Genomic DNA, 14,045 nt, shown 5'->3' with positions numbered 1-14,045 from the left:
CGTATGGGAGCAAATGGTTTTTACCAGTGCAACAGTACAATGCCTATGCCATGGAGATCTGTATGTTGTTTTGCACCTGCACTTTAAGCAAGTAAAAAGCCAACTCAAGTCAAGGTTGTGGACATTGCTTTATTTTGCCTGCGTACAAACCTAACATCTGCGGTGAACTCAGTGATGTTTTGTTTAGTGTTTGAACTTGCAAACCAGCACTTACAGATTGATTGATTGATTGAAGACTTTATTAGAAGTTTGCATAGGAAAAGGTACAGTTTCATGACGGTACAGTTCACTGGTACAAGGTCTACTAAAAGGAGATCCATGAAAAGACTAAGCTTATTTCCACAGGAAACCATTTAAGTATCTCATATAACATTGAATGACAGACGAATAGAACACAGTACTATGCAGTAGATATGTAAAGAAAAGAAAAATGAGAGAACAAAAAAAAGAGTCTAAACAAACAGTAAGTATATGTAACGGAGCTGATCCAAACCTCCCCACCCGGGTTCGTACCCGGGTCTCCCACGTGAAAGTCCAATATCTTAACCACTAGACCAAAGAGACATCTCTTTGGTCTGGGGGAGATACTAGACTTTTGAGGCTTCAAGGCTGGGGCTGCGACTCTCTCCGTCACACTCACCCCCCTTTGACCTCCTCCTACGGGGAAGCCCGAATCCGGGTCACGGCACCAATGTAACGGAGCTGATCCAAACCTCCCCACCCGGGTTCGTACCCGGGTCTCCCACGTGAAAGTCCAATATCTTAACCACTAGACCAAAGAGACATCTCTTTGGTCTGGGGGAGATACTAGACTTTTGAGGCTTCAAGGCTGGGGCTGCGACTCTCTCCGTCACATATATACAATGAAGGGGCAGGGGAGGGTAGGGTTGGGCTAGATTCGTTTTTTTTACCAGTTGCGAACGGCTGCTGCCTGTAAGTGGTTTTTCAGGGCAATTTTAAAGGATGCTAGTGATCCACACTCCTTTATGGCCTTTGGTAAGGCTTTCCACATTTTGGTGGTATAGCAGAAAAAAGAGTTTGACCCTTTGTTGGTTTTGACTCTGGCACAGATCACTTGAAAGTGATCTGTGGCGCTGCCTCTGGTGTTGTAATTATGGACATCCTTAATGTTTATAAAGTATTTTGACAGGTACTTGGGTATCATAGTGGTGTAGTGTATCTTGTACACCAGGCCCATTGCAAGTTGCTGTACTCTGTCATCTACTCTGAGCCACCCCACTCTTAACTGGTGAGTAGCAGTGAGGTGAGTCTGATAGGGAAGGTTAAGCAGGACCCTAATTAGTTTTTTTGGGCTGTTTGGAGTTTAGTTTTCAGGGCTTGTGGGGCGTCACGATACCATACGTGGACTCCGTAGTCAAAGAGGGGCTGGATTATTGCACCAGCTATGGTCTTCAGTGTGTTGAAATTGACCATTGGGGCGATCCTCTGTAGGAAACGAGTTAGTTGGTTGATTTTATTTATTACTTTAGAGGTCATCTTTTCACTGGAAAGATTAGCTTCAAGGATACATCCTAAGTAAGAGATTTTGTTTTTTCGTGTTATGACCTTGTCACCCACTTTGATTGTGAAGTTATCGACTTTTTTGAGGTTATGATTTGATCCAAAGAGGATGGACTCAGTTTTTCCCAGGTGAATTGATAATTTGTTGTCGTTAAGCCATGTGCAGATCTTACTTAGTTCAGAGTTAAGTGTCTTTTCAACCTGCAAGTGGTCCTTGCACGAGACTAGGAGAGCCGAGTCATCCGCGAACAGGAACAGGTTGCAGTCACAAGCAGATGCCATGTCGTTCACGTATATTAGGAACAACAGAGGTCCCAGTATGCTACCTTGAGGAACACCACAGTTTACTGGGAGGGGGGGGGACAGGGTACCGTTAATCTCCACCACCTGTTCCCTCCCCACCAGGTAAGATTGCATCCAACTCACTGCTGCGCTGTCAAGACCGATGGCTTTTAGTTTCTCAATCAGAATAGAATGATTTACGGTGTCAAATGCCTTCTGGAGGTCCATCATGACTGCCGCTATATTTGCCGTCATCCGCTTCGCGTTTGATTTGGTCAGTCAAATAGAGAAGGCATGTGTCAGTGGAATGAGATTTTCTGAATCCAGATTGGAACTCGTAAATCAGATTATTCTCATCGAGATATCTTGCAATCTGTTCGTAGACTATTTTCTCCATGACTTTGGATATGGAGCTAAGAATGGAAACGGGACGGTAGTTTCCAGGGTCTAGTTTGCTACCTTTTTTATGCAGGGGGGTTACTTTTGCTAGTTTGAAGTCCTGTGGGACATGACCCTGTTCGATGGAAAGGTTAATTATGTGGGTAATGATTGGAGCAATGGTGGCGGCTGAATCTCTGAGAAATCTAGCTGGAATTTTATCAAGGCCAGTGGCCTTGTGTTGAGGTAGGGCGCTCAATTTTTTTAAACACTTCATCAGTTGTCACTGTGGCAAGTTTAAAACTGTCTTTTCTGACGCCCAGTTTATTGTAGAATTTCTTAACAAATTTTACACCATACCGCCCAGATGGGGCGACCAGTCTTTCGACCAGTGAACGGGCTGTGGTGGTAAAGGTTTTGTTAAGATGGGTAGCCACTTCACATTTGTCAGAAATGAGAGCGGCGTCCGTTTTGATGTTTATGCTGTGGCATATGGTTTTAGGTTTTAAGCCTAATTGGTTGTTAAGCAACTTCCATAGGTCTCGTGGTTTGTTTTTGTATTTGTCGATTTTGTCGTCAATGTAGTTTTTTTTGGGCGGATCTAACTAGGGCGTTCGTCTGGTTTCTAAGTTTCTTACACTGAGCAGTAAGATGCTTGATGTGGATTTTGAGGTCAGGGTTGAATTTTTTTCTAAGCTTTTTGCAGCACTTTCGTTTTTCATCGTACTTTTTGTCTCTGAGTTTAGCTGATTCGGCAATATCTGAGTTATACCATGGCTCTTGGCGGGCTTTAACCCTGGTGGTTTTCAAGGGGGCCACGTCGTCTAGAGCATCGGTCAATTTGGTTTTAAAACCACACCATGCTCCTTCGACATCTGTACAGTTCAGTTCTGGGGAAAAGTCTGTACTCAAACACCACCTCAAACACCACCTCCCTTCCTGTTCCTATCATTCCGAATGACAGTTAAGTAATTTACTTTCAAAACTGATGCATACAGTACACAGTCACACTGGTAACATTCACTTGTCATTTCTTAGTTCTAATTGGAATAATACAATGCAGAATACATTATAGAGAGAGAAAAGACAGCTGCAAACAGTTGTATCTGTGATTTAAGATATGCACTGTAGCAACAGACAGCTGCAGGTTTCTGGTCGTCTCTTCCAGAATATGTGATAATAAAAACGTAACCCTGCTTCTTCACATTCAGGTTTGAATCTGAGGACATACGGCAGACCTATATCCAAGGTGACCTGAGAGGGCTGGCTGATTAATTATGTAGTTTAAGATCAGAAATGTATTTTTTCCATTCAAAATAAACCATTCAATGCTAAACCAACAGTCGAATTTTGAGAGAAATGATTTGCCAGTGTAAATATCTAAGAAATATCCAAGATTCTTTAGGGAGACAACCTTTAAAGACACAATTACAGTACTCAAGTCTACTGACAATGAATGACATGACATCCAATCATTTTTTCGCTTGGTGTTCAAGACTGAGGATCTACAGTAAGAAGACCATTATGGTAGAGAGCATTCTCTACCACATTGTTGAAGTGGATGTCATTGAAGTCATTGAATTCAAGTTATACGTTTTTCAGTCGCAGCTTTTACAAATATTTGTGTTAACATGATGTTTAGGTGTTTGAGTGGCACAGTGGTAAAGTACTTGCCCACCACCAGTGGTAAAGTAGGCCTACTTGTGGAGTCTTGAGATTCGAATCTGGATTTCTCGAGCGTCTAAACGAACACAATCCCTGTGTTCAGCCCGGGCAGGGAGGGTGATATTTGTCACTGCACACACGCTCCTGCGGGCTGGGTTGGAGCTCAGCAGGGATTGTTGGGTGGAGCGGTACAGCATTCTCTCGCGGGGGCTCTTCACTGGCAGCTGCCAGTAGGGTACAATACAACAGCAGTGACAACACACAGCAATGTGTGTGCATGGGGACTGTGGAGGAATTAATTGGCATAATGACAACAATTGGGGAGAGAAATTGATAATTGTCTACTCTAAATAAGAGTTAAAAAAACACAAAATAAAACAGGTTTGATATGGGCCTAAAATTGGTGACATGTCTAGATGCTCTTTTCAGGGAGAATAAAGCATGTTGCCTGTCTGTAGGCTCAGTCTCCACTGGCTCCTACAAAGAAAAGAAAATGTTCATTAAGTCAAAGATGATTCAAAGTCTGAGAACTTCGTAATGTGACAGACAACTGAGACCCCCGACCCCCCTCCAAAACAATTCAGAAAAGAGAGAGAGAAAGAAAGAAAGTGATGCAGACTGTATATGCAGAAAAATACTGAGGCACTCTGCCTTAGGTGAAAAAGAAAATAAGTTACATTAAGTTATTGCTGTGCAAGGCAACAGAGTTTGGGGTCTTCAACAGGGTTTAACCATCAGATTAGTCACACGTAGTACAGGCTGTGGGTGACATTCCAATATGTGTACGTTCCAACCAATGAACACATCACATGTCATCAGAGGATGCCTTAACATCCGCAGATGTCATACAGATCATTCAGTGGAGATAATGCATGATAGCTGAAACACCAATAAAAAATAAAAAAAACTATTAGCTTGGAAACAGAAGAAGGACAGAGCTGGATAGCACACACTCTTGAGGCAGTTCTCACTGGCAAGCCAGTGGACCAGTCAGTAACTCCAGAAGAAGAAAACACAATAATTGTTTTTCAATATGACCTTTTAGAAACTAGCTTAGAGATAATAATAATAAAAATAATATATATAACACTCACACCAACAGAGGATTTTCCGTCCCATGATACACACAGTAACTAAAATTCCAATGCTGATGACAGTGATGCTTATAATTGCTGTAAGAATGTACAGCGCATACGATGGGGAAGCATTGTCCACTGCATGCTCTGGTACCTCTGTTACTGTGAAGGACAGACAAGCCATTTATATATTATCGAACGACAAATAGGAAAAATAGCAGATCTACAAGCTTACACTGTGTTGCTATGCGACATGAGCTTGAGCCATTTTTGCGACCGTAGGTCGCATTTACTATCAAACCCTGCACAAACTGTGAGTGAGTCCGTCAGTCCGTCAGTCTGTCTGTCACACCTCACACGTCACACTCTTGCCCTGCTCATATCTCCGCAACCGTTGCCCCGATCCATGCCAAATTTTGCACACAGGTTCCTTACCTGCCAAACTACAACCTCCAAGGACCCTCTGAGCTCCAGGGACCCCCAGCTCCCTGGGGGACCCCCAGATGTAAAAAATGACCAAATGTGCTAAACTGACCAAATGACCACCCCAACGGGGCTGCTCACAGGGAATTCCCGGGGACCACCCACTCCTGGTGCTCCAGAATGGATGCAAAAGTGGTGGCGCCCCCAGTGGAGGACCCCCTACACTGCAGCTCACATAAAATGCCGTAACTCCGGCTAGGAGCGACCGGGACAGCCGGGGCCGGTACCTATTTGTCCGCCTTGCCGGCGCGGAGACCCCACCCCTAATTTCTCACATGGCCCTCTTCTAGCGCCACCATGAGGCCGATTCTTGCAAAACACATTTTTGGACACTGCTCCTACAATTTTTGCCCTAAAATCACGCAAATCGGTACACAGTATGTCTACACTCATCCCATCAACATGAATCTCTCCCATATAGCGCCACCTCCAGGCCGATTTTTAAAAACACATTTTTGGACACTGCTCCTACAGATTTTGCCCTAAAATCACGAAAATCACTACACAGTATGTCTACACTCATGTCATCAACATGGATCAGGAAGATTTTGGCAAAACACATTTTTGCCCTATTTGTGGAGATAAGTGACCTACGGTCGCTTATCTCCCGATTAGGGAGTCTTACTGGTATAATTCTGTACTAATTCTAATCTAACAATTCATATCTTCTCGTATGGGGGTTCCATCACTAAATACAGTACAGTTAAACAAATACCATATATTATTATTGCGACCGTAGGTCGCATTTACTACCAAAACCTCCACCGGCTGTCTGTCTGTCTGTCTGTCAGTGAGTGAGTGAGTCCGTCACACTTTTGCCCTGCTCATATCTCCACAACCGTTGCCCCCATCCATGCCAAATTTTGCACACACACTCCTTGACTGCCAAACTACAACCTCCAAGGACCCCCGGAGCCCCAGGGACCCCCAGGTCCCTGGGGGACCCCCAGATGAATAGGTACCGGCCCCGGCTCTCCCGGACGCTCCTAGGCCGAGTTAGGGCATTTTATGTGCGCTGCAGTGGCAGGGGGTCCTCCACTGGGGGCGCCACCACTTTTGCATCCGTTCTGGAGCACCAGGAGTCGGTGGTCCCCGGGAATTTCCCATGAGCAGCCCCGTTGGGGTGGTCATTTGGTCATTTTTGCACATTTGGTCATTTTTTACATCTGGGGGTCCCCTAGGGACCTGGGGGTCCCTGGGGCTCCGGGGGTCCTTGGAGGTTGTACTTTGGCAGGCAAGGAGTGTGTGTGTAAAATCTGGCATGGATCGGGTCAACGGGTGCGGAGATATAAGCAGGGAAAAAGTGTGACGTGTGACGTGTGAGCACATTTGGTCATTTTTTACATCTGGGGTCCCCCAGGGACCTGGGGGTCCCTGGGGCTCCGGGGGTCCTTGGAGGTTGTAGTTTGGCAGTCAAGGAGTGTGTGTGCAAAATTTGGCATGGATGGGGGCAACGGTTGTGGAGATATGAGCAGGGCAAAAGTGTGACGGACTCACTGACTCACTCACTCACTGACAGACAGCCGGTGGAGGTTTTGGTAGTAAATGCGACCTACGGTCGCAATTAATTTGATATTTGACTTGCTCTGGGAAAAATATGAGACCAGTCATATTATCTTGCAACATAAAAAAGTCTGTTAATGAACATAAAAAGAAATGACCCAATGGTCAGGAAAATACAAAACAATAAGGACTTACGGTTGACAGTAATGTAGAGTTGGACCACATCCGCTCCTCCAGTGAATGCACAATCACAGTTATAGCTTCCACTATCTGCTGGTGTTAATTTTTTGAGGTGCAGAAACATTGTGTCATTCTGTTTTAACAGAGTGATCCTGGAGTCACAAGAACTCTCAGTGCCAGTCTCATAGTGATATGACAGTCGACAGTCTCCATTTGTTGTTGTTTTGATGTTACACATTATCATGCTTATCGTAACAAATGTCTGATTGGGGCAAATTGGAGTGACATCTGGTTCTTCACCAATGGTTTTCACAAGAGACACTGGAAAGGAAATGTATAAAGTGATGTTTAAAAGTGAAATAATTAGACATCAGACTTCTGGTCAATTAAATTCCTTTTTAAATCAACATTAACAGTCCCTCCTAAGTAACAGGGGTGAAGACTGTAAGTTATACCAGTAAGACTCCCTAATCGGGAGATAAGCGACCGTTGGTCGCTTATCTCCACAAATATCACAACCTCCACCTCTCACGTCATACGGGTAGCCATAGTTACACCTGGAATGTTGAATCTCCATATATGGAGATAACCTACGCATCACACAAAGTCTGACCTCACCAGCCCATACTTGGGCATGGACGACTTATATCTCCATATACGGAGATGGCCATATATGGAGATACGATGACATCACAGAGTCCACAGCTGATGATGTGGCGTGATGTCATACAATACACAAACAAGCCCTATATAAAGGGGCAATTCTCACCAGGGAAGAGAGCATTGCCTGGAATGTTGAATCTCCATATATGGAGATAACCTACGCATCACACAAAGTCTGACCTCACCAGCCCATACTTGGGCATGGACGACTTATATCTCCATATACGGAGATGGCCATATATGGAGATACGATGACATCACAGAGTCCACAGCTGATGATGTGGCGTGATGTCATACAATAAACAAACAAGCCCTATATACTGATGCGATACGATGACATCACAGAGTCCACAGCTGATGATGTGGCGTGATGTCATACAATAAACAAACAAGCCCTATATACTGATGCGGAGATATGAGCAGGGCAAAGGTGTGACGTGTGACGTGTGACCGACCGACCGACCGACCGACCGACGGCCGGTGGAGGTTTTCATTGCGACCGTCAGGGAGCAGTTTACTATGAAAACCTCCACCGGCCGTCCGTCGGTCGGTCGGTCGGTCGGTCGGTCGGTCACACGGTTATCTCCATAATGGAGATTCAACATTACAGGCAATGCTCTCTTCCCTGGTGAGAATTGCCCCTTTATATAGGGCTTGTTTGTGTATTGTATGACATCACGCCACATCATCAGCTGTGGACTCTGTGATGTCATCGTATCTCCATATATGGCCATCTCCGTATATGGAGATATAAGTCGTCCATGCCCAAGTATGGGCTGGTGAGGTCAGACTTTGTGTGATGCGTAGGTTATCTCCATATATGGAGATTCAACATTCCAGGTGTAACTATGGCTACCCGTATGACGTGAGAGGTGGAGGTTGTGATATTTGTGGAGATAAGCGACCAACGGTCGCTTATCTCCCGATTAGGGAGTCTTACTGGTAGTAAACTGCTCCCTGACGGTCGCAATAAACTATTGTCTGTACTGTAGAGAGACTGTAGATCAATTATCACATCATGTTCTGCATGAGGAAGCTGATAAACAGTATAGTGGCCTGTAACATTAAACACCAGTAAGACTCCCTAATCGGGAGATAAGCGACCGTTGGTCGCTTATCTCCACAAATAGGCCAAAAGTTTGTTTTACCAATTATCAAGACATACGGGCAGTTGACAGTTTGCCATGGTTACTCATTGAAGTTGAATCTCCATATATGGAGATAACCTACGCATCACACTAAGTCTGACCTCACCAGTCCATATTTGGGCATGAGCAACTTATGTCTCCATATATGGAGATATGATGACATCACACAGTCCTCAGCCGATGATGTGGCGTGATGTCATACAATACACAAACGAGCCCTACAGTATAAAGGGGCAATTCTTGCCAGGAAAGAAGCATTTCTTCGACTCAGACCTTATCGCCAGGGTTGGCTTATAGCAGCTGTCGGTAGGACCATATATGGATTCTGTTAGTGTGGATCTCCTAACAGGGCATCATCTGGGATACAATCCCTTTTATGCCCATATATGGAGATCCCTAACAGAATCCCTTTCATGCACATATATGGAGATCCCTAACAGAATCCCTTTTATGCCCATATATGGAGATCCCTAACAGCATCCCTTTTATGCCCATATATGGAGATCACTAACAGCTAACAGAATCCCTTTTATGCCCATATATGGAGATCCCTAACAGAATCCCTTTTATGCCCATATATGGAGATCCCTAACAGAATCACTTTTATGCCCATATATGGAGATCCCTAACAGAATCCCTTTTATGCCCATATATGGAGATCCCTAACAGAATCCCTTTTATGCCCATATATGGAGATCCCTAACAGAATCCCTTGTATGCCCATATATGGAGATCCCTAACAGAATCCCTTTTATGCCCATATATGGAGATCCCTAACAGAATCCCTTTTATGCCCATATATTATGGAGAAATCCCTGCTCTGAGTATCTGACATCAGTGTGATGTCACCTGTTTATGCCCATATATGGAGATCCCTGCTCTGCGTATCTGGTTGCTATGGTAAACAGTTGGTTGCTAGGGTAAAAAAACATGGTTGCTATGGTAAACAGTTGGTTGCTAGGGTAAACAGTTGGTTGCTAGGGTAAAACCATGGTTGCTAAGGTGGTTGCTAACGTACACTAACAGACCAGCAACAACAGACTGTTGCCACAGCAACGTACACAAAGGTTTGTGTACACATGTGGTGTGATGTCATACTGATGCGGAGATATGAGCAGGGCAAAGGTGTGACGTGTGACGTGTGACGAACGGACGGACGGACGGACGGACGGACGGACGGTGGAGGTTTTCATAGTAAACTGCTCCCTGACGGTCGCAATAATACGCAACTTGACAGACTTTACAGATGTCCTACCTTCAGTGGTGTGACAGGTATCATCAAGAAAAATTAGAAAAACAACAATTGGAATCATTTTAAAACAGTTTCCAATCATGATGACCAGCAGTTCAAGTCAGTATACTTCCCCAGGTTACTCTGATCATGAAATACGATGAAACTAGGAAGTGACCTTAAAGACAATGTGTAGCTACTTGTTGTGGTGAGCTGCTGTTCCTGCGACCACAGCACCAGAGCAGCAAGTCTTCAAAGCATGTTCAGCTCAGACCACATTTACAGTGACAGATGCTTCAAATCTACTGTAGGTCATTCGACATTTGCTGCAAAAGTCACCTGCCAAATCCTTATCAATTCGGCAACAAGCCTGATGTTTGAGATGTTTTGTCTTTTTAATGTATTCATTTTTATTTACTATTTCTTGGTGCATTTTTTTGTGCAGTTCATAGCCACAGAATGAAAATAGCCATATGTACTGCACCTAGCATCCGGCTTTGGGTACACTGAGGGTGAGGGAGGTACATGTACATAGTACAAACAGTGAACAGAAGTGTAGGCCCCATGCATGGCAACATGTTGGGCTAAGAACTGGGTGTGCATTTTTGTTTAACCCACATGATTTTGAGAATCCTATTATCTTTTTTTTCCTCATACAGGTCTTAGCCAGGATCCTCTACTACACCACCATGCCCACATATAGATCTATAGTGTATGGACATTGTGTCTGCATATACATTGACATCCTCACTACTGTGCCCAATTATGTTTGTCTATATGGACCTCTGTGACATCATATGACATACAGTATGAAGTCCTCTGATGCAGATATAAATGTCCTTCACTGTATTACCCAAATATGGACATTTACATCATGGCAACTATTGAAAAGCCCTCAAGAGAGTCCCTTCAGTCAGTTGAAGGATAGTCGTTGTATAGATTATTGTCATCGCCCGCATGGCAACAGTCTAAACTGATTCCCTGTTCTGCAATCCTTTGCACCACAAACTCACCTGAACATTGATAACAGTGTTATCCTCCTGACATGACACTTGATAACTGCCACATGACACATCCAAAACAAAATCTATACAGTAAGACGTTACTTTTTAGGTTTTGTTGAGATTTAGCAGTGGAGAGACAGATAAGCCTCCACAATAAAACCATATAAGGATAATTTCTTTACACTCAGGTTAAATTAAAGAAAATCTGGATTTAGCTTTTTGTGATGTCATGATTAGGTCTATGCTTATATGTAACTAGAAGTACACTAACTGAACATATTGCTACTTGTGCGTCCATAAATCCTGTCTTCCGATGTGAAAAGCCTCCCACATCATGTCCAAAAAGTCCTCAACAACCCAGACGTTACGTTTCGGCCAGGTGGTCATTGGCCCCCCGGGGTCAGGTAAGACCACGTACTGCCAGGGGATGCAGCAGGTGTTGGGCTGCCTGGGACGGAAGGTGCTGGTGGTGAACATGGACCCTGCCAACGACAGGCCTCCCTACGCCTGTGGCGTGGACATCTCAGACCTGGTCACCCTGGACGATGTGATGGAGGGCTTGAAGCTGGGGCCCAACGGTGGCCTGCTCTACTGCATGGAGTACCTGGAGGCCAACCTGGACTGGCTGGAGAAGAAGCTGCAGCAGCATGAAGACTGCTACGTCCTGTTTGACTGCCCCGGCCAGGTGGAGCTCTACACGCACCAGAACTCTCTGAAGAACGTCTTCTCCCGGCTGGCCCAGTGGAACTTCAGGCTGGCCGCCGTCCACCTGGTGGATTCTCACTACTGCGCCGACCCGGCCAAGTTCATCTCTGTGCTGTGCACCTCTCTGTCCGCCATGCTGCACGTGGAGCTGCCCCACGTCAACCTTCTCTCCAAGATGGACCTGATCGAGCAGTACGGCAAGCTGGCCTTCAACCTGGACTTCTACACGGAGGTCATGGACCTGAGCTATCTTCTGGACCACTTGGCCACAGACCCCTTCTTCAAGAGGTTCCACCGTCTCAACGAGAAGCTGGTGGAGATTGTGCAAGACTACAGCCTGGTGTCCTTTGTCCCCCTCGATGTGGAGGACAAGGAGAGCATGACGCGGGTGTTACGGACCGTGGACAAAGCTAACGGCTACTGCTTTGGAGACCTGGAGGAGAGGAACCTGCAGGCCATGATGTCAGCTGCTGTGGGGGCAGACTTTCAGTTCAGCTCAACGCTGGGACTGCACCACAGATATGTTGAAAGCAATGAAAAGACAGTGGAGGAGGAAATGATGGACCTGTGAATTACTGGATTTACATGAACTGCACTGCTTTACACAGGGAGAAACAACACTGCCAGTCAACACAACAAGTCAGTGGTTCCCAACCTTTTCTCCTAAATAAGAAATAAGTGTTAAATTGAGCGGTAATTAAAATCTTACCTATCATTTTAAAATGGACAATTTACTTTTCGGGCAAGTGGGCATGACCTTTGGGCAAGTAACATGACCTGTACTTGCCTCTGAGACCTTAGTGTCAACCCCTGCATTGAATGCAGATAGTAATTGCAGTGCCTCAGTAAACTAGGATCATAAGTAAACCAAGAACGAACGCATTAGTCTAAGAAATATACTATATTGAAATGCCTGTAGGATACAGGTAAACAATGAACCTAGCATATATCTAAATAACATGCCATCTAAATTACATTTTAACCTTTGCATAAGTCTGCATGTTCGTCAAGGCTAGGTTAAGTGCTACGGGCTAAAATGGATTAATGCGGACAATCTGCGTACCAACCGGGCCTTAGCAATTTTGCAGCAGTTTTATGTTTTTCATTATTATTTTTTCTTTTCTCTATTCCACCTAAATGACATGATGATATTGATATTTGAGTTCTGCTGGTTTCATTCTGTTCCTATCATCTGAAAGGAGATCCCTTAATGTTTTATTTATTTATGTGTTGAGATCCTCTGTTTTGCTGCGGTTGGAATAAAAGTTTGGAGCATTTAAAAGAGACTTGTGAGCCCTTCTGTCATCTAATGGAACAAACATCATTTTGTTCCCTCATTGTGAACATTGTTATACAGTTAGCAAATCATGGCCTACATTTAATCCTGGCCCCTTGAAATATCATTTTCAACTGCTCTACCATGGAATAACATTGCATGTCTCAGCACCAACACTAGAGGGGGCTGTAAGCTTTAGCACACACCTTATAGTCATAATAAACATACATTCTTACATCAGACAAAAGCTGAGACACCCCCTACACCTGCACAGTGCTCACATGCATGCACCGCTGAAGCCCTTTATACTTCTCTGATGACAACAATAGTGAAAATAGCCAATCTGCGTTTTGAGATTACATATCAGTATTTTCACTACCAGTATTTTTGAAGCGGTGAAAGCCGCTTCCAAGGAGTGGCTTTGTGTGTATCGTGCATCCACAATTGAGGATTGGTCAAGCTTCACATGACAATCTGGCCCTCTAGATAAAATCATTCAGAATTCAGAATTCATAAAAATATAGAACTAAAGCACATAGAAAGTAGAATGTATAGATCTAGAACACGGAATGTATAGGTCCAGAATACAGATTTCATAGCTCTAGAACACATAGAATAAAAGTTCACCTCTTCACTTCGAACCGAGGTTTGGTTTCTTAAACAATTATGACATAACCCAGAATAGGAATGCAAGCTTGAAAGTGATGAAATGTTTTGACTGTGCTTCACAATGATATACATGTGGTAGTTATAGGCTATAGCTGCTGGACTGATATATTGAGAATGAATTAAAACTTGGCCATCATCAGGTCAAAATTCAGGTCAGATTCTGTGTCTAGGTGAGACATGACCTTTGACACGATCTAAATATCACAATAGGAGGGCGGGGAGACACAATACAACCGCCCCATTAGTATAAGTTATATTATT

The 14,045-nt window shown here is 44.3% G+C and overlaps 1 protein-coding gene across 1 annotated transcript; it reads left to right on the top strand.

The window, feature by feature from the left end:
- Positions 1-11,468: 11,468 nt before the first annotated feature.
- Positions 11,469-12,410, top strand: LOC308295750 (GPN-loop GTPase 2-like; the record flags this gene model as incomplete). The annotated part of the gene is made up of 1 exon (XM_080738798.1): positions 11,469-12,410. The coding sequence occupies one exon, from the start codon at positions 11,469-11,471 to the stop codon at positions 12,408-12,410; it is 942 nt and encodes a 313-aa protein (XP_080594924.1).
- Positions 12,411-14,045: the final 1,635 nt, after the last annotated feature.

This window comes from Nannobrachium achirus, assembly GCF_963921795.1.
Source record: "Nannobrachium achirus genome assembly, chromosome: 12".
NCBI lineage: Eukaryota > Metazoa > Chordata > Actinopteri > Myctophiformes > Myctophidae > Nannobrachium > Nannobrachium achirus.
Note: the sequence above shows the minus strand (reverse complement) of the source record. Positions and strands in the feature narration are given on the sequence as shown.